This window comes from Macrosteles quadrilineatus, unplaced genomic scaffold (genome assembly GCF_028750875.1).
Source record: "Macrosteles quadrilineatus isolate MER2022 unplaced genomic scaffold, UCM_ALF_1.0 Scaffold_6__1_contigs__length_79288215, whole genome shotgun sequence".
Classification (NCBI taxonomy): Eukaryota; Metazoa; Arthropoda; class Insecta; order Hemiptera; family Cicadellidae; genus Macrosteles; species Macrosteles quadrilineatus.
This window is the reverse complement of record NW_026542599.1, coordinates 70,972,840-70,994,139: the sequence shown is the minus strand read 5'-3', so window position 1 is coordinate 70,994,139 and position 21,300 is coordinate 70,972,840. Positions and strand designations below refer to the sequence as shown.

Below are 21,300 nucleotides of genomic sequence, written 5' to 3'. Positions count from 1 at the left end.
TAATATGGATTACTATTATACTGCGACTTAAAGCTTACTCATTTAGTACCTATTTTGGCCATTCTTCTTATATAGTTTATCACACAGATATTTATAATTTTATAAGATAAGCATAAATGAGTATGAAAATATATACTCAAATAAATATTCTAATCTTTCCATTAAATTGTTGTTTCCTTATTACATTGAATCTATAAACTCTATAGTACAGTACTCTTTATAGTCAATGTTCATACTAAATTACCAACTTCCTCCATACTTTTCGGATATTCAGGTCCACTAAGCGATCAGATTTCAAAGTTTTCGTAAGAAACCTAAAGTAAATGCTACTTAAAAGTAAAAATATTAGTAAATGGCAGGAAGATTTAAATTTGAAACAAATCGTATGCTCTGAATTCATTTAAAAGCCATAAGATTAGGGTTCTTATATTTCGAAATACCGCCTTACTTAAACAAAATTAAAGAATAATAATGGAAAAACAATAAAAATTCTCATAAAATCTAGTGTTTCATTATAAATCACAATATGGTTCTAAGATCTAGTGCATGACTACTCTTCTAGACGAGTGATCCGGTTTAGTGGTAAAACGCGTAATTTCAGTCCCTGAGGTCCTGGGTTCAAATCTTTCCAAACACTAATGTCTTCTATCTACGTGATGCAATGATCCCTAGGCCTAGTCTAAGATAAAATGAAAAACAGGAGCGTATTATGCAAGCGTTCAAGGAATTGAAGATAGGACATACTAGATATATAATAAAATCAATCAATACCCTGAAACTTAACCTCAAAACCCACCTAAGACACCAACAGTATATGAATACAAAATACATATTCCTCACCCCCCTCCCACCATCAAAACTCGTTCTGTAGAAGGAAAACCCGAGTACGAAGAAGACCGTAACAATAAACAATCTGGAAGCGCGTGCAATTAACACAAATTGATTGGACCATTTACCAGAGTACCCCCACCCCAACTAGTAGTCCCGGGCTGCGAGGGTATCCCGTCACGTGATCAGCTGACCGATGACGTCATTGGCTGGGTTATAAGCCCTCAGTTCACAAAGCTCGTGACTGTCTCGCAGCTATGAAGTGGGTAAGTTCTTTACATTTCAAGGTTAAGGATTCAACAGTGTATTTGTTTGACACAAGGACTCCTATTGGAGCTTCCGTGTGCTTTGTGTTTTAATGGTTATTTTTTTATCTTTGAAGTTTAGGAAATTGTTTTGAAACTAAAAGAACACCAATGATACTGTAAAACTTTCTTGAGGTGATTTTGTCTGACTAGCATAATCTAAAATATATTATACTGTAGCTTGAAATATCCAGTTAATTGACGAAATCAAAATTACTGCTTTGGATCATAATCATCTAATTTAAATGGTTTGATGGACCAAAACTGGATCCAACTGTCCTTGATCTTGGGCTTTTAATTATTGGTCTTTGTTAAAGAAACTAGTGTTACAGTAGGCTAACGAAGCTAAAGAAGGCACTTTACTCCATTGTATAGTCATATTTAAGCTTAAATAGGACCCATTGTGTACCCATCTTAGTTGGTAATAATAATGTTTTTTTTATATACCTTTCGTGCGTAAAAAAGAACATGTATCTTAAGATTTAAAAGCCATGATCAGAATTTTTTCCTCAATGCATCAAGGAATATAAAAATTGTCTAGGCCTAATAATTGTAATTATTATTTTTGAATCAATGGTAAATTGTAACGTTAAGTTATTTCTGTTTGGTTGTTAAATAAATAGGTTGACACGATATTTTCTTACAGTTAGGCTATGCTATAAGAAATAGAAATAAAAACAGACTTGAATAATTTAATTGTGTTTTATAGTGTAGGATTAATGTAGCATACAAAATAATCTTCGTTCGTTACATAGATGCACAAACTGGGAAGAAATGTGATCACTATACAAAACTATGTCAGTGGAAAACAGTATATGTTCGATTCAGACAATGTCCTTACTCTATTTTTATATATTTTTTTTTAATAATAAGTATACGGCACCAAATAAAAACCATATAGTTTGAAATAAATTATTAGATAAATAATTTTAATGCAGTCTAACCAAACACTTTCTCAAATAACTATTTCTTCCCATTACCCTAACTTCACTATCGTTTAAGGGTATCTCAATGATTGCCAATAGTTTCAATCAGTATTTTTTCAACTTCTTTTAGACTCAATGTCAGCAAAGTCGGTGAAATGAGTTCTTTTTAAGCCTTGTCGATGTCATCAGTGATGAAAGCATATAAGTTTCATATTAAAGGATTGAGGTTGGTGTAGTATTAAAAGTATTATGTGAAATGTTGATATATTCGAAAACTTTACCGTTTAACCTACTTTGACTTTATTCCTGTATTAAAGAGACTTGTAAATCACGAAAAAGACGTACCTCCCGAATAAGTAAATTATGTGTTGGACCCATACTTGCATACTGTCAACGGTTAAATTAGCATGCATCATGAATAATAAATGAATGACTGCTGGTTGATTTCCAAAAATAACAAAAAAACATTGTAACAATTTTCATTTTACAGATTCGTTTTCTCTAATGAATACTATTTCTTCTCAATGTTCATATTAAATTTATGTCAATACAATTTTAATATGAACTAATTATTATGTAATTTTTTTAAACAAACCTATTATGATGAAATATTGATACAAGTGTATTTAGTAAATTGAACTGTTTTTACGTTAAATGATATTTAGTTAGTTAAAATCAACATCTATATAAAAGAGTACGCACTATTAAAAACGAAATAAAATTTTAATTCGCTTTTGATCAAGTATATCAGCTATTAATAGTATTAAGGTATTATTTAAAATACAAAATCAAGTTAACAATGAAAAGTCTGGTAAAAATAACATATTTATTATTTTAACTTATATAAAATAGCAAATATTGATTTCAATCGAAAACCTTCAATAATGTGACCAATACAGTTTCTATCAAGGCCAAGTTCGAAAGCTTAACCATAATGTTGAATTATAAGAGTATCACATGCTAATTGAGTTTGAGTGATTTGTCACAACTAAATATAGCTTGAGAGTCATCAAAGTTTTGTTTTTGTTTTCGTACCCTAAAACCAGTTCTTGCAAACAGCTGGTCATGACCTCATGGAATAAAGTAAGTTCCCGAGGAGGAAAAGTCTACTCGGACGTGAAACTGGTTTGTAGCTTACAGAAACCAGTTACACTCGGAGGAAAATATTGCAAGATGAGAATACAAAAACCATAAATGCAACGAAGCGGATAATTTACTATTCTAATGGGTTATTTATATCTGTTAAATAGAAATTCTGTTTCGTTTACGTTTCACAGCCTAAGATAGCTGAAACGATTTTAATTTAATGTATGTTGTCAGTTGGTGTGAACAGAGTTAAACAGCAGCATGAGCATCGATTTTCATGCTTTTTGATGGCATGGGACTCGCAATGTCTGTCTCTATTCATACTAGGCTTAAAAGTACCAACGTATTTGTGGTTGAAATTTTTAATTAAGTATTATATTAGTTTATTATTATGTGTCTATCGATGACAGCCATTATGTTGATTTATGCTGTTTTCTTAGGAGCACTAGAGCACCAATCACGATTAAGCTCTTCTCATACAGTTACCTGACAAAGTGGGCTTCCTTGCACTGATTATAGCACACAAAGTAGTTAATTGCTGCATTTACTTACTTTTGCGCACTCATATTTTGCCACACTCCAGTATTTAAACCAAACAATACAAAACAGTGTGCATTTATTTATGAACGTAATCCATGTACGCTTGAAAATAAGTCGGCAACACCATAAAGATATGACTACGAGCAGCTGGTGTAGAGTTTACCATTTCGTTCAACGCTTGGGTTTAACCTAACCTAAAAACGTGTTGTATAGTGTTTGAAAGACTAATTATTTCTATGCTTTGTAGAAGCTGTATGAAAAATATAATGTGTAACACGAGCGCAAAGTGCCTTTGCTGCACTAGTTACACAAATAACTATTGCATCACTCCGTACAAAAAGTAGAAAATTTTTGATAATAGCTTTTTTATAATAAAAAAAGTAAATCAGTTCTAAATTTACCCGTTACGCGCGCTATGGGCTTATTACGGTTTATTTCTATTATTGAAATTATATGTTCTTTCTGTTTACCACTAAACAATGTGAACATAAAAATTGATAAGTTGTCGTGTAAATTTTGTTTAAGCGTTTTGCTTTTTATTTTTATTTTAATATAATAGTAACACGCATTTCATACTTATACGCCAACCCCGTACGAAGGACGGATACTCTGCTAGTAAATAATAAATAAATGATTACAGCAATAAACATAGTATAAAAGCTAGTCTAGAATATTATCGTCGGCTGCAAGACTTTTTTTATTAAAACTTAATTTCTAAAAAACTGAAACCCTAAACTAAAGTTATGGCTTCGACATTCCCTAGTTCACAAAATTATATTTCTTTCAACACAAAAATCATTATAATCCGTCAAGTGGTTGATTCGGAATCGTGAAATAAAAAACCCTGTCACGTTTTAATATATGATTTGGAAATATTATAGTTTTAAATTTACCAAGGTCTGTTATTTAATGTGAAAGTTTTTGTGTCTTGATGAAAAGTATTGTTTACTTGCTCCAATTATTCCCGTCCTCGTTTTCGCCTCTCACGTTTAGTGTACCTGTGTTCGGCGTTGCCTGAAACTTGAGCACCTGTAAAATGCAACTTTCGGTACTGGCAAGGAAATATAATATTTTCTGCACTCACTCGATTTTTTAAGAATATCTGGCTTCTATTGCCTTGCATAAATTATTCGTGAGTAAAATATTAAACTGTAAAAATATTGAAAATAGTATTAAAAGTCCGTTTTGATGTGTATTAAATGCTTTTCCTCCTGAGTTTTACCACGTACGTCATCTATCAAACCAATCAGCTAATAAAAGAAATATTCTGGCTACAAACTATCACTGAAGACAGAAAAGTGACAACACCGGCCTACCGAAACAGCTGTTGCACTACATAATGGCGCTTCTGCGCAGTACCTCAAATTCTTTAATAGAACTCTTACTTTTCTTCTTTACACTTACACATGGCAGTTTGTACAAATGTTATAATTATGTTGGTGCATTATTGTTATACATTTATGTCACGCGTTCAATGTTACATATTAGTTTTACAATTTTTAACTTTAATAATGTTGGTTTCAGGTATTTCTTGTAATTTTTGGACTGGTGGCAGTTGCGCAATGTAGACCATCGAAGATTGAATTCCCTGAACATGAGGGGGAAGATCACAAGGGACATCATGGTCATCATGGAGCACAGCATGGGGAGCACCACGGACCTTCCGGTCTGATAGGAAAGCCAGGGGGTCATGGAGATCATGGAGGTCCCGGAGGAAAACCACATGGTGAAGGGCTTGGAGGACCTGGACACGGAGGTGGTGGCGAAGGAGGTCAATTTGGAGGTGGAACTCAAGGAGGGATTGGTGGAAAACCAGGAGGTGGAGGAGGTCAATACGGAGGAGGTTCTCAAGGAGGATTTGGTGGAAATCAAGGAAGCGAAGGAGGTCAATACGGGGGAGGTTCTCAAGGAGGGATTGGTGGAAAACCAGGAGGTGGAGGAGGTCAATACGGGGGAGGTTCTCAAGGAGGATTTGGTGGAAATCAAGGAAGCGAAGGAGGTCAATACGGGGGAGATTCTCAAGGAGGGATTGTTGGAAAACCAGGAGGTGGAGGAGGTCAATACGGGGGAGGTTCTCAAGGAGGATTTGGTGGAAATCAAGGAAGCGAAGGAGGTCAATACGGGGGAGGTTCTCAAGGAGGGATTGGAGGAAAACCAGGAGGTGGAGGAGGTCAATACGGGGGAGGTTCTCAAGGAGGATTTGGTGGAAAACCAGGGAGTGGTCAGAGTCAAGGTGGGTTTGGAAGCTCGGGGCAGAATGGTGAAGGCAGTTTTGGAAGTGAAGGAAGCTATGGTGGAGGTGGATTAGGAAAACCGGGAAGCCAAGGAGGTCAATACGGAGGTGGGAGTCAAGGAGGGTTTGGCGGAAAACCAGCTAGTGGTGGAAGTGGATTTGGAGGCAAACCTGGATCTTACGGAGATGAAGAGAGTTTTGGAGAGATCCCAGGAGCAGCCGCGAAAGAAGGTGGATATGGAGGGAAACCAGGATCAGGTGGAAGTAGTGGAGGATTCGGTGGGAAACCAGGTTCTTTTGGAGGAGAACAAGGATTCGGAGGAAAGCCTGGGTCCAGTGGGAGTCAAGGAGGTTTTGGCGGAAGGCCAGGTTCAGGTGGAAGTGGAGGTGGATTTGGCGGTAAACCAGGCTCATTCGGAGGAGAACAAGGATTCGGAGGAGAGCAAGGTTTTGGGGGAGAACAAGGATTTGGAGGAAAGCCTGGGTCCAGTGGGAGTCAAGGAGGTTTCGGTGGAAAACCAGGGTCAGGTGGAAGTGGTGGAAGTTTCGGAGGCAAGCCAGGGGGTGGTCACGGAAGTTCAGGTTTAGTTGGAGAACATGGAGAAGGAGGTTTTGGGAAACCAGGGTCTGCTGGAGGTGCTGGGCATTTTGGAGGCTCTAGTGGTTCACATGAAGGATCCCTTGGGGAACATGGTGAAGGAGGATTTGGTGGGAAACCAGGAAAACCTGGAAGTTCAGGACACTACGGAGGATCAGAAGGATCGCACAACGCTGGGGCGGAACATGGTGAAGGAGGTCACGGAAGTGCAGGAGGATTTGGCGGGAAACCAGGTAAACCTGGAAGTTCAGGACACTACGGAGGTGGTCCAGGATCACACCACGAGGCAGGACTCCATGGACCTCCGCACCATCATGGACCTCCTCCTCCTCACCATCATCATGGACCTCCTCCCCCCCACCATCACCACGGGCACCCGCCACACCACTGATACATCACATCAGCTGACTGAACATTACAGACTGAAACTATTTAGCTTAGTAAATTTGCATACGTTTCTAACAAGTTGGGATAAAAGTTTAAGCTTCGGTCAATTTTACAGTAATTTTTCTTTTACTCGTTTTACGTAAATGTTGTGTAACTTAAGAATTGTATCTCGTTTTCTCTTTGGTACTGCCAAAAAAGGTCAGAATTTCATTCAATTTTTCTTTAGCTGACCGATGAATGTACGTTTATGGATTAAAAATTCCACAGTATAACTGTAATTGTGAATCTGAAGATTAAAAGACATTTATTTTTTAATTTTCTTAGTTATTTGGACAAGAACCTGGGATCCTTGTATTACATTTGTATTAAAACCAAAAATTTTCGACACTTGAATAATATCTATTACATAATTATTTCAAGAAACAGTCAAGCATATTTCTATTCTAATTATATCGCTACCCTCGCCTTAATTAATATTTCTGTGGACAGTAATGGTTTTACTATTATGTTTTTAATTTCCTGGAATGCATCTTACATCTGAATAAAGCTTTAGATTTAGTATTCTTGCACATCATTGAAGCCATAAAGATTAAATGCTTTCCGAAATTGCAATCACCGGTAACAAAATAGCTCATTTATTTTAGAACAAATTAAATAGTACCAAGTAAAGCACGTGTTCCTAGATTTCAGTTTATAAGAGAATGTGTGATTATGGTAACATCATTAATGTTTTGAACTTCAGTACTATTTTACAAGTTTAGTCAGTCTTGTCAAATCACTCTCTTTAATTTTTAGTTATCAAATAGTTGGTATTGGAAGAATTGACACAACTCTGGTAAAAAATAAACACACGTAAACGTAATTTAAAAACTTTGGGTGAATGAAGACTCTTATTGACTCAGCGTCAATTAAAAGTTAATTCGAGAATTTGTGACTGTATAGGGTGAATTAAGCTAAAAATGGCAAAACTTATATTCTGATCCCTAGTGATATTTTCAGTTACAATTTTGAAATATGCCGACTCTTTCATGAAAACAATTAAAATAAACACGTGACATTTTACGAAATATGTTCGTTTACCTCAAAGATTGAATATTTCATTTCTTTCTTTTGTTAACTTAACACATTCCGCAAACCTATAATACATTGCGCAAAACGAGGAAATGGAATTTCCTATAACCAAAAACTATTTTTAATTGCTTATGATCCATTCCTCAAATCTTATTAGCAATTCTTAGATTTGGATATTCGCCATAAATATTTTTATTCGATAAAACACATAGAAAAAAGGTAAAATATTATCAAATTGTATGTCTTAAACTTTTATTTGTCCTAATTATGTGGGAAATATTTAATTTTTATTTCAAACCTAATACGAATGTGTTAGTTCAAATCTAGATTGTACGACAAAAAATAATGAACAATTAGTACTAGGTCATGGCAAGGTAGTTTGCTCAGCGTGTCACTTACAAGATAAGCAAATGAAGTTGAGTTTTCCCAGCTAATTGGTTAACGAAGGAAGAACTTACTATAATTAACTAGGCTGCCAGTTTGTATCTTAACTACTCCTTTAACCGCTTAGTTATGGCGGTGGTTTCATATATATTGTTCTCTACAAGCACTGCAACTACTAGAAAGCCGGAAATAATGAAATTCATATGTAAGTACAAAGACTTTAGGTTTAGGTTAGGTTTTGTTAAAACAATTTATAAACTTCTTCTAAGATATTAAAATAAAGCAACAGTTTGTCATGTACATTTTTTAATACTTAAAAGTTGTATTCAAACAGTAAAAAATTTGCCAATCCTTTAATATGGCTGTTCGATTAGCCAAAACGTAATTTTACAGTTTTTTATTTTAATATCATATTTAGATTCATGCCCCCATCATGTTGAATCAAATTTTGCTCAAAGATTCTCAGAAATGCTCAACAATATGATTTGATATATCCTAAAACGTCTTATGGACAAACGCAAACCTCATAAGTTAAACGTTAATGTAAATGGTGGCAAAAACCAACACCCACATATAAAAAATACTAATCATTTAAATTATTAAATGTCTATACTACTCCTAAACGTTTAGCTTAGTGATAAAGTATTACAAATATTTTCAAAAAGATGTTTATTTTAACTTAGAAAAGACATTTCAAATGTTTATAGGCCTATCAATAAAATCAACAATTAAACAAAACTATTCAAGAAAAACATAATTCATGGAAATAGTAGATTATGTTTCACGGATAACATTCACATTATTAAAATAAAGTGTCGAAGCACTAATTTTGAAGGTTTTAGATATTTATAACGAGTAAAAGATTGAACACATTGTTTGAATAACATAGAAATAAATCATCAGGTTTATTTTCTAAGTGAACTCACAAAACATTAACAAAAGAAAAATCCTTATAGGCTAAAAATGGTAATACACATACAAAGTTTCTGATCTTAATTGTTATTTTGGTGTAATTCAATATAGCATTAATATCTTAACACTAATAGAATGTACACTAAATTAGGACAACAAAGAAGCTAAACAAAACATTTGGTGAACTTAAAAAGACAAAGGGAATCACATGATGTGGCGTGAATTCTTTTGAACAGAAACGTGGTTAGGCCTAATAATAACGATAAATAATACATTTTACTAAAAATATTCAAAATTATATTTTTTTAGGGATGAGTCCTTATATTTTTAATGTGTCTTATCAATATCTTAACATGTACCTATATAGTTTTTCTTAGTCAATACCACTCCAATGATATAAAAGTTGGGGTGAGTTCGAAGCTCCCGTAGTCACCGATTCAATCCTGAAGAAGTAGTTTTATGTGGTTTGAAACTGGCCTCCGATTTCCTTAATGAACTATTGATCCTGTCTCAGGAAACAGCTGATAATTCAGCAGCCATATATCATATATCCATATGATCATATAGTCAGCTTTAAATACGCAATTGCTTGTGTGTCACTACCTTAAAGAAAATTACATAAACTAGGTGTACAATGCAGTTGTCTGCTTGCAATATTGAGCGGAGCCAGCATATTAATTCAATGTCAATGATATATTTGGTTCGCATAAATGTAATGCCTATTTACAGATTCTAAAGTCAATGGTACGTCCAGTTCACGTAGACGGATTGTTTACTTGTAGTATCCAAACTCAATGGTGCATGTAAATGAATAATCTACTTGCAGTATCCTAAATCAATTGTCCATTTATTTCGTTCATTTAGATAAAATGCCGAATTGCAGTATCCGAAGTCAATGGTTGGCTTAGGCCTACTTCTGCTTCACTTATATGGGATGTCTATGTGCAGTATTCAAAGTACGTCAAATGATACGTCGGGTTCATGTCAAAGAATTGTCTAATTGCAGTATCGAAACTATGAGCAAAGATTACATATGCTAACGCAAAATTTTGCGTTAGCATATGTAATCTTTGCTATGAGTGTTATATTTGGTTCACCTTAATGGAATTCCTATTTGTAGACTGCAAATAGGGATTGCAGTGCATATTCAAAGTCTACATTAATGGCACGTCTTGCTCACATAAAATACTGAAAAAGTTATTTACAGAATCCAAACGCAATATGGTGCATTCACCTAATTCTGGCAACCCTTATGGTTATTCATTTTGTAGTAAATTATGCTCAATGCTATTAATCAAAAGCAGGAGTGTAGGATAAGAGAAGTTAAAGTCAATGATATAAGAGCTTTGCTACGCTCTGCTCAATAATTTCTATATCCTGCAAATGAATCATGGCAAACCTATGCGATACCTGCATTATTAAAAGGCAATAACGATTATTATTTGAGATCGCAGGTTCGAATCTCCTCGGCGGCCTTAAAATTTTGCTCCTGATTTTGTTATAATATGATTTTCTCTTAACTTCACTGATCAGTTTTTTTTTAGACATTTATAACTTAATTTTGTGATAAGAATGCATTTTTTATAAATACATTAACTTTTTGTGGTAATCATTTCCTAACAGCGAATAATTGAGATAGGCTAATCGATTTTTAAAATTATCAATTCGTTTTTAAGTATAGACATATAACTTAGGTCTAGTTTTATTTTAGCAGTTAAAAGTAAGAAATATATTGTCAAGCACTTTCAAAAGCAAAAGCAGGAGTGTAGTATAAGAGCTTCGCTCGCTCCGCTCAATAATTGGTCTGCTTCTAGGCCTACAATTTTCCCTCTAATATTTATTTCTTATAATGAATGTTTCATTTAATATTAGTATACTCTCATCCTTCCAAATAACATTATTTTCACTTAATCATTTAAAATCAATCGCACGTTTCAGACGTAACCATGTTAGCAATATTGCTGTCGCTCGACGTGGCCACAGGATCTTACTACAGAACCACGACCACAACCACGGAAGAACCCACAACCACAGAAGACCCCACAACCACTCCCGAGCCTACAACTCCTGCCATGTACTACAGACAGGACACAACCACGGAAGCGGTAGACACTACCACAACCCCTCCAGCAACCACAGCTCCAATGTACTACAGGCAGGATACAACCGAGGCGGTAGACACAACCACAACCGCTCCAGCATCCACAGCACGGCCGTACTACGGAAGAAAGTAGTTGCAACCACTTCCAAGTGGTTTTGTGCTGATGTACTTCAGCTGAGAATTAAATTGTTTTCACAAATTCGTTTTCGTTTCCTGAAAGTGTACTGGTTCTTAAAGGATGATCGTGATTGGTTTTATATTTTAAACGAATTAATTTTGGTTATAATTAAAACCTGGTGAGCTTTTAAGCTCAATTTGACGTTCGTGTATGAATAAAAGAATCATTTTAAGTAAAGGACTCGACTTATAGGTTGTTGCAGATGTACCGGTACGTCACAATATTTTTTCGATTGCTGACAATAGGAAGATAATTTAAGAGTGCAACATTTGACTTTTTAACATTTGATGGTAAAAGGTAAAGGTAAGACCTTTTGAAGCATGTAAATCATTTTCGATTCAATTACTACGGATTGATACTAAAAGCTATATTAAACTCTAAGGCCGTACTTATTACGTGACAAGTCAACAAAGTTTGTAAACTGTACTTTTTATTTTTCATTCGCAATAAACTCCCATACAAAAGAACAATTAATTGTGAGTTCACTGTACTTTGTACATATATGGAAGAACATGTGTATATACACGGTAAAAAAACGGATATTTTTCTTATGCTTGTTTTATAAAATACTAGCTGCTGTACCCGTGCTCCTCGACGGGAAGAAAATTAATTTTTGAAGAACGGGTGTCTCCTTAACAACATAATATATCTTGATAGTTAAAACTATCTATCGGATGATACAGCAACGGTTATAGCATCTTTTTTATTTTCAAAATCAACTACTTTGTTTTAGAATAAGTAATCAATGACAAACATTTAGAATAAACAAACCTACCACATAGATTTGTAAAATATTATATTTAATTTATTAGGATCAGCTGTCTGAAATAATTGTTAAATAAGCATTTGGCAGTTCTGCTTGTTTACATTAAAATGTCAACTCAAAGGTAAACATGAGTTTAATCCATATTTACTTTTGGAAACCTCGCCTCAAAACTTTGGACCTTCAAGGGGTGTTGCCCTAGAGGAACTCAGGGAAGTGAATAGGCCTAAGACATTCCAGGATATGTTGACCATCTTTGTGCTTAATTTTGGCTGCGTCAGTTTAGTATTTTAGTCGTGACAGCCGCATAGACAGACGGATGGACAAACCATATCTATTTTGCAAGCTTGTTTGAAAAGTAATTGAGGAACATATATAAAGAATGTATATTTATGAAAAATGTATTCAATTTATTCAATTTACACAGTACAAAAGCTTGAAAATTCAATTATTTAAAAAACAATAAAATTAGTGAAATTATAAATTCAAAATTCTTTAAAGTTAAAAGTCCAAATTCTTGAAGGTTCCGTATCACCAAGCGTTTCCTCCAAACCCAGTACCGGCTCCGTAAGGTGCAGACTTCTGGTTGAAGGATCTTCCTTGGTTGCCACCAAACTGACCACCGAGCCCCTTATTCCATCCTGATTGACTTCGACCTCCAAATCCTCCTTGTTGACCTTGGCCCTGGCCGTGGGCGAAACCTCGGCCGTTCCCGAAAGATCCCTGGGGTCCGAAGCCTGGACCTCCTCTACCGCCGAAGGTTCCCGCCCCGTAGGGCAGCTGCTGGCCTGCCTGGTATGCGGAGGGTGCTCCGGCCGCTGCGCTGGCGTAGCTGCTTCCTCCAAAGCCTCTGGAACCTCCGGAGCTACCGTGGCCTCCAAAACCTCCACCGAATCCTCTGGAACTTCCAAACCCTCCTGGACTTCCAGAATTGCCATAACCTCCTGATCCGCCATGACCGCCCCCTTGGCCTCCCAGGAAGCCTGGCTCTGGCTCGGCGAGCACACAGACTGAGGCTGCTACCATCATGACTACTCGTACCTGCAATATTTTATGTTCAAAATTTTTAAATGGCACATAGGGTATAAGGTTTACAAAACAAACTTTATGTATTAAGTATAACTGTGTGCCTAGAAATTCTCACGTTTTAACAGAAATAGTTTTAATTTCTTTTGCAAAGGCCAAGTTATAGTTTTACAAAATGAAAATGGAAGGAGTCATAAACACTCCAGGATATAGAGTATCCTCAACTCAACTATATTCTTAATATAGTTAAGAAATTCTGCTAATATGGAAACGAAATCCTGTTTGTATAAATACTGTAAATGTTAACATGTTCGACCTAAGTAGGGAGAGCAATGTTGTTAAAACAAGTAACGCCTATATTTCTCTTATCTTCAACTTAAACTATGCATTTTAGTAAATCAATCAATCAACCATGCAATCATATACAGTTAAAAAAAGTAGGTTGAATTATAAACCATTGTATTTTTATGTTTTTGAAAAATAAGAAAGTAAAATAGTATTTGCCAAATATTTTATTACGGCATACTGTTCGTCTCATTACATAGAACATGTACAGCTCGAAAAATCTAGTGTTTCAAATTTAATAGCTGGGAAATCATATTTAACTAATGATTATAAATAATAATAGCTAATGTTGTGACTGAGAAGTCTCTTTTACTACTTATTCAAGTTATAAAATATTACCAAAAGAGGTTTCTTATGTTTAAAATATTAGTTTATTTCAGTTTTTAACGGCCCTTCACCAATTTTTTAAAATAATCAGTTATTTACATTCCCAAAGATTTCATAATAAAATCCGTTGTTCAAACTACTGCTCGTAAAAGGATAAAATTCAGATTTAAATTCACAATAAATTGCCTCGTTAATACGTTTTGTCCTATTCATGGTCTACATATCAATTTATGGAAAGTTTGCTTTGTATCTTTTAATTTTAACAGTAATCAAGCTTTAATTTTCTTTCGATCTCGAAATATATACTAACGTGTTTTCTTAAAATACATTATAAACAACTGCGAGTAGTACCAAAACTTAGCTATTCATATTTTAAACATTGTATTAGTAGTTAACAATGTATCAACTTTACAAAAAAAAATTAGAGATCAACTAAAAAAAAAACATCCAAGAATCATTCGAAATAGTAGTTTTCGTTACTAGTCCCTAAAGTAGGCTTTTTGGGACGATATAGTGTTTAACTATTAAGAAAATTCTATTAAGTCACAAAAAAACATTTTAGGACGAGTTACGAACGATATTTTTCATTACATTGTCATATATTATAGCATAAAATACATAATATAGCCAAACTTTTTGATTAAAAAGGCGTACTTTACCAAACAAATCGAACGACAAAGTTTGTTTATATTGTTGAAGCATTATAAGGGATCAGAACAGCTGATTTGTTTTTGAGATAAGCTTTGACATAACCATATGATTCGAGTCCGTAAAATGTTACGGACTCGTCCGCAAAAGGCTATCTTTAGGGACTCAAAACGATCCGTAAGACAGCTGTTTTTGAGACAGTGTAACGAAAATATGTTTTTGATTTAAAATGTTAAAGAGAATATAAAAAAGGTATTATTTCTAGACACTCACGGAATTCATGGCTGTAGCTGAAGCTAGGAGGCTGAAGACGAGAAGGTGAGAGAACTGTGAATGATGGGACCACAGACATCTTTATATATACACACCCTACAACAGTGTAAAGGGCCAAGGTTGGTACTACTGTCTCAGGGACTCAGCTGACTGATACACATCACCTGTCACGTCCCGTCTATTATGGCGGGAACTCTTGTGCGAAAATTTGATGCCTTGACGTCACCAGAAGATCCTATTCGAAGGTGCTATTTGTAATTAAAGTAGTTTCTATTGGAATTCAGAATGTTTTTTGGGGAAATTTGGAATTCAGGATAGTACAAATTTTCAATTTAATTTTGAATTATAAAAAAAAAAAATGGAATGGTTATGTTGCCAGCTGATCAAAGTGACGGAGAAGAAGAACGGAAACTACCTTCAGATCATTATTTGAACCTTATTTCTTGGAACAACGAGCATTATCTGGTTAAAATCCCTCCAAACAATATCATCTTCTGCTTTGTCCTTAACCATTCCCTATGCTGTGCACCATTCCTATATATTTTCCCCTTCGTAATCGTGGTCTTCCCCCTATCACGATACATTTCAACACTGCATTACCTTACCATTCTAAACCAAAAATAGAACCATCGACTATTGGATACTGAAGTTGTATTAATAGTCAAAGATAGAACAATAAAATCAATAAACAAACAAATACATAATGTTTGAATCAGCTGGCATTTGAAACAGCTTATAGAAACACTGTAGCAGTACTTCCATTAGAAAATGACTGGATTTTAGACCTTTTAACTCTGCCTGTAGGGTAGAGCAGGAGTAATTTTTGACACTGACTCCTGAAATTTTCCCCACCGTCCTCGAACCTTAAGCTTTAAAATGAATCCTCAATAGCCATGCTATCTTTTTCCCAGCTAGAGATATTTCGTGGGGACCAATTCACTTACGGAATTAAATATATAGATTAGCTGTTGGCCTGTCCTAAGTACGGGAATCAAGTAGTCGATTAAAATTGAATATAATTCAGAGCAGATGTCTCGAACTGTATGTAGTATAAGGTCTAAGGTGGGTCTAAGCCTCTAGAACCGTTGCATAATGGCAGTCCAATGAATAAATATTTCCATAGAAACCATTAATTTTATTTATTCGTCAGTTCAATAAATCAATGCAAGACAAGATGTTTCCTTATGTCTAAATTATGACGAGGAAGAGTAAGAAAGTTAAGAGTTTTGACTGCATTTCAGAGAATACCACAGTCAGTAGAAGATCAGTTCTGGAAAATCAGTGAAAACTTGCCATGATTCGTCTATTCTTGCCATTACTGCTTCATACAACCTCACTTGCAGTATCACTATAGGAAGCAACCAAATAGGGACTTCTGAGGAAAATGGAAGTTCATAAAGCTACACAGAAACCAGAATCAGAACTACATTACTACTTTGTGTATTGCTCCAGTAAAGCAAAAAGGATCCTCATAGTTGAAAGGATTGCTCAGAGTAAAGTGCCAAAGGATCTGCTATAGGAAAATGATTGAACATGATGGAATATGTGAGATGATGATAGGATGAGGAGCTGGACTATCTGGGAAACTTCAAGAGGAAGAAATCGAAAAGTTCTGCAGCAACATTGTGAGCTGATTGAAGACAATTTGCGATAGAAAAGGAATTTGCCTGAAGAAGATGAAGAATAATAGTTACAACAAACTTGTCAGTATTAAGTATACTATGTATCTAGTATTAAGTATCTGTTGTACCTAGTGTTAGTATTTTATGTATATTTAATAAAGTATCCGTGCGCTTTCCTACTTCAGCGTATACGGAGCGTCCCCTGGGTGGCGGATAGGGGGAAGGTCGGTGGATCTGCTTGTCAGATCTCCCGGCTAGGTCCGATGGACCCGCTGACCAGAAGTAGGTGCGGTCCTCCATTCATTTTGGGGGTTGTGGGATGGGTACATCCTCCCATGTAAAAAAACCCCTTGAGCATGTTGTGTATATCTAAGGTTAAAAATGTTACTATGTTGTATTATTTGTACGTAGTGTCAAGTGTCTTATGGATCTAGTATTAAAGAATTTCATATGTTAACTATTATAGTGTATAGGATTTATTTCACTCTAAATTATTGAGAAATAGTTTCGTCAATATTAACAACTCTTTATGTATAAACGGTACCCTTCTCAATTAAAACACACTAGTTGCTTTTGAAAAATTATAAAATATTTACAAGAAATTTTGATCATATTGAACCGTTGTGTACAGTTTGAGTATTTCCCTCGGTTACATAATCTTTGAGTTTACTCTTTTGGACCCTTTACGACTGTTATTCGTTTTTAAATATCTCAGTACTTTTCCATTGCTCGATTTCGAGCAACATGTACACTAGTTATTATAATTAGTGTACCGAATTCATAAGAATACCTTAGAAACTTATTAGGCCAATGGGGCTGAGCTCTAGGGAAAATAGGCCTGCGTCAATCTTTGATGTCCTGCTAAATGGCAGCTCAGTTGGTCCGATAGTTCAACTGAATCTCTCTATGTGACATACTCAAAACTTCTAATATTCATAATATTAGTAACGATAAGATCTGTTAGTTTTAGTGCAAATTATGAAGGTCAGTGAAATTAACCTCATCAACACCTAATTCTAACACCTAACAAGATACTAGTCTTCACACCCATCCTTCCCTGTTATTAGTAAATTCTGGCCCAAGCAATGTCACCACATCAAATAATTATAGGTATTTAGTTATCAACAAATGACTATGCAGTGTTACTCTTAACAGTTTATTGTTACTCGAGTTGTTGCCTTGTTATGTTTGATTATGAAGCTGCTACTGTGTATTTTCAATGGTATCCTCTCTGGCATCTACATTGTCTACATAGCATCTACATTGTCTAAATTCTAGCATCTACATTGTCTACATCTACATCTAGATACAACCTTGTACCAGGACCCTCGTCATTCAGGGTCTGCGATAAGAGTACTTGAGGCAATTTGTCACTCAATGCTTCGTTGTAGTCACAAGAACTGCAGAATGGCTCAAGGCTGTGCAAGGGTTCTGCTCGATTTCGAGCACCACCTTTGTGTTCGATTTCTCGGATGTATCTTCTCCTAAACATTTCTGGTATCATTTGTGTACTGTAAGGTTTAGCCTTTATGAAAAGCCATTGGATTCAACAATGAAAGCTACAGTAGATAGGCCTATCTAGTATTTTTGTACCGGTTGGATGAGCTACTCACAGAACGAGCTACTTTTAGAAAATTTCCCTACAGAAAAGAATTTTTTTACCGTGGGTGTCACGGAAATACCACTCGAGGCCGATTTACTATTTCGGAAGTAAAAGAATTATAGTCCACGGTCATAAGAACGTAGTGTATATCTGCGCATTGTATAAAAATAGACTATCAAGTAAGTGCTAACCAAACAGTTTGTTCGTATGCTTACTGTCTCAACAATTAGAAGACATTTGCATTCTGTTTGCTATGAATTATTTATCGATTCGTAAATTCAATATACCTAAAGGTTGAACAATAACCTATTGACAATATGTTAAAGAATACAAATGATATAATTTATTAAGTTTAGTACATGTAGTAAATGACAATGTGGATATTGTGGTGATGGGCATAAATTAGATAATGGCTAAAACCATAAACCGTTGGATAACATTCCACCTTCGTTGACTTTGAATTATGGAATCTATAGATATGGAAGCTAGTTATGGAAGGCTATATATAGGAAGCTATTTATGGAAGGTTATAGAAGGAAGCTATAGATAACAAGACCAGGCTTTGCCTGCTTACATTTTTAAGCGATGCAATTGGCTAGTGAAATAATCCTAATACAATACAGAAAGTTAGAAAAATTACTTTATTCGTTTGTCTGGCCACATTATACGTAACTCAAGAATCTCCATATTTCAAAATATTTCATGTACAATTAGTTAATTTAAAATAACAATTATTATTGCCATCAGGGAAACCTTGAACATGATTGATAAAGACGCCGAACATGAATTAATGTTGGCCAAATATGGTATGAAGTAATTACATTTATCACTAATACTAATATGTAATTTCACTAATGTGTGTAATATGTAATATGCTCATGACTAAGTATGTTTTATCTATGATAATAGCTAAGATATTTTTGTAAACCTAGAACTAACCTCGTGTTCTTATAGTATTTTATAGAAAAAAAAACTTATTATAAGAAAACTAAATAAATTTGTTTCCTATACAATATTTGTTGTTTTTTGTACAATAATTCATTTTATTGCAAATAAAGGTTCGCCATCAATTTCTTTCTGTTATATATCTTCATCTTTTCACAAATATCCTTCAAATGTAATATGAATGGTTTCTAAACAATGTTTATGTAGTTTAATTTAATTTCTGAATATTGAACGCCTTCATATAATTTTGTTTGTTGTAGTAAATCAATTCTCACTCGTCCGCTGTGGATTTACCAAATTAGGCACAGTAAAAGCTCAATTTTTAACACAATTAAAATATTATAATTATTTTCACATTTTTACAACCGCACCATCGGTTGCCTCAGTGCGTTAAAGTCTCCAAGAATTGGTTCACATAACGGTACACCGGTTGGCAAAGCTCATTTTTCACGAACTTGGGTTTCGCCCAACATAGGAAACCTGTTTCTTGATTCGGGTCAGAAAAATAAAACCACAATCGTTAAAAAGTGGTTTTCAGATGTAAACTTCTCCTTCATTTGAAGTTCATTTTTTTGTGACGGTGAGTTTACAAATATAACAGATTATTGTGTACATTTTCCATTAAGATTTAAAAAATGTCGTTTTCAAGAAGTTTTGGGATCTGGAATCTGTTTTTTTTTTCTGTGGGTGTTTTTTTGTATTTCCAGATTTTGCAGGATTGTCTTTTTCTTGTATTGTTTCAAATGATTTCTCAACTTAGTACGGGGTTAGATTATATATCCAGAAAGGTTGTTAAAATATAGTTTGTATTAATCGTGGGGAAATGTCCGTAATAATCTGATAGAAAATTACATAAAATTTGAGTAATCGTATACAGCTTATTTCCTAATTTGAAGCCGGTAAGATTAAATGCCAGTAAAATATTAAGATTTATAGTTGTTTTTAATACTCCAAGTGTTTTAGTGCCTAGAACTCCTTGTAATTTGTTGTGCTATCAATTAAGTTTGCTGTCAAAACGTCGATCGGTGCCGACCTTGACTGCCTACTAAATTTTTATAGATAGTAACAAGACCAGGGTTTGGACCTTTCACGAACAAGAAATAAAAGAAAATAAATTCTCTTTGTACAGTTTTTCTCTGTGTTATCACTATGTGTGTAGTGCGGCAGATAACTTTAACAAAACAAACCTAATTTAAATTGACAGCTGTAGCAAATTTAGTAGTCAATGCTGTACATAATTATCATAACATGGTGGTTGCAACATGTACAGAAAAACTAATATTTTCACTTGATTATAAGCTATATGCTATAAGGTATAATGTTTGTCAGAATATTGTCATTGTTTTCATCGACCGTCATGTCAATAAATTTTAAAATATAATTTAAACTTAATTTACTAAATTTCAATGTGTAAGAGTTTTTTGGGCCTTAGAACCCCTCAAAAATGTTCAACCGATTAAACTATTTTACGGGTGATTCCATCAATTCTTTTCTGTGAAAACTTCTAGATCTGTAGGAAAAAAACATTAATATTATATTCACCTTAATGAAATCTGGATACAAAAATTGTATTCGAATAATTAGGTCGGGCATGCCCAATCACCACAAACAATTATTGTCAGATTCTGCACTCATCATCCACTCATATTTGAGTTAAAATACGTCCAGTTTTGTCCGGATATTAATAAGAATTTTATTTCTTCTCCAATATAAGGTGTTTCTCAAAAGCAATATTTTTATTCAAGAACTCCCAAATATTCCTAAATGTTTAAAAACTTTCATGTAGTCTTCTTTCTTCTCCTAGGTGCATGTCAAAAGCAATATTTTTATTCAATAACTCCCAAAGATTCATAAATGTTTAAAAACACTCATGTCGTCTTTCTTCTCCACCATATGGAGTGCGGCATCATCGATTAGTCGCGCAGATCTGACCGTAGACTAACCGACTAACGGTCAAGGAGTGATATATAAAGCGATCTTCTGCAGCTGCGCGGTACACGGGCACTGACCATGCTACGACTGCGCAGTGTTTGGGTGAGTGACCTTGAACTTGACCTTTGCTGGGGTCACGTGACTTATTGTTGACCACGTGACTCCCATTGTTGTTTACCAATCAGGGTTTAGATGTGTTTATAGAGTTGGGAGATTTTGAAATTGAATTTTTGACTTTTTGATATTGCATTTAAATATTTTTACATG

The 21,300-nt window shown here is 34.7% G+C and overlaps 3 protein-coding genes across 3 annotated transcripts; 2 read left to right on the top strand and 1 right to left on the bottom strand.

Moving 5' to 3' along the window:
* The first annotated feature begins 987 nt into the window (after positions 1-987).
* LOC128997047 (uncharacterized) lies at positions 988-7,218 on the top strand. Its single transcript, XM_054422627.1, has 2 exons — positions 988-1,094; positions 5,210-7,218. The coding sequence occupies exons 1-2, from the start codon at positions 1,086-1,088 to the stop codon at positions 6,905-6,907; spliced, it is 1,707 nt and encodes a 568-aa protein (XP_054278602.1). The 5' UTR covers positions 988-1,085; the 3' UTR covers positions 6,908-7,218.
* A 1,171-nt stretch (positions 7,219-8,389) lies between these two features.
* On the top strand, positions 8,390-11,559 carry LOC128997332 (threonine-rich protein-like). The gene is made up of 2 exons (XM_054422965.1): positions 8,390-8,563; positions 11,209-11,559. The coding sequence occupies exons 1-2, from the start codon at positions 8,488-8,490 to the stop codon at positions 11,502-11,504; spliced, it is 372 nt and encodes a 123-aa protein (XP_054278940.1). The 5' UTR covers positions 8,390-8,487; the 3' UTR covers positions 11,505-11,559.
* A 1,142-nt stretch (positions 11,560-12,701) lies between these two features.
* On the bottom strand, positions 12,702-14,990 carry LOC128997094 (ctenidin-3-like). The gene is made up of 2 exons (XM_054422671.1): positions 14,932-14,990; positions 12,702-13,353 (listed from the first exon to the last, which is right to left on the bottom strand). Exons 1-2 carry the CDS (start codon positions 14,938-14,940, stop codon positions 12,844-12,846), a joined length of 519 nt encoding a protein of 172 aa, XP_054278646.1. The 5' UTR covers positions 14,941-14,990; the 3' UTR covers positions 12,702-12,843.
* Positions 14,991-21,300: the final 6,310 nt, after the last annotated feature.

Coding starts and splice junctions, on each gene's coding strand:
- LOC128997332 (XM_054422965.1), top strand. CDS start 8,488: ATGGCGGTGGTTTCATATATATTGTTCTCTACAAGCACTGCAACTACT. Junction 8,564..11,208: donor GGAAATAATGAAATTCATAT/GTAAGTACAAAG, acceptor CGCACGTTTCAG/ACGTAACCATGTTAGCAATA.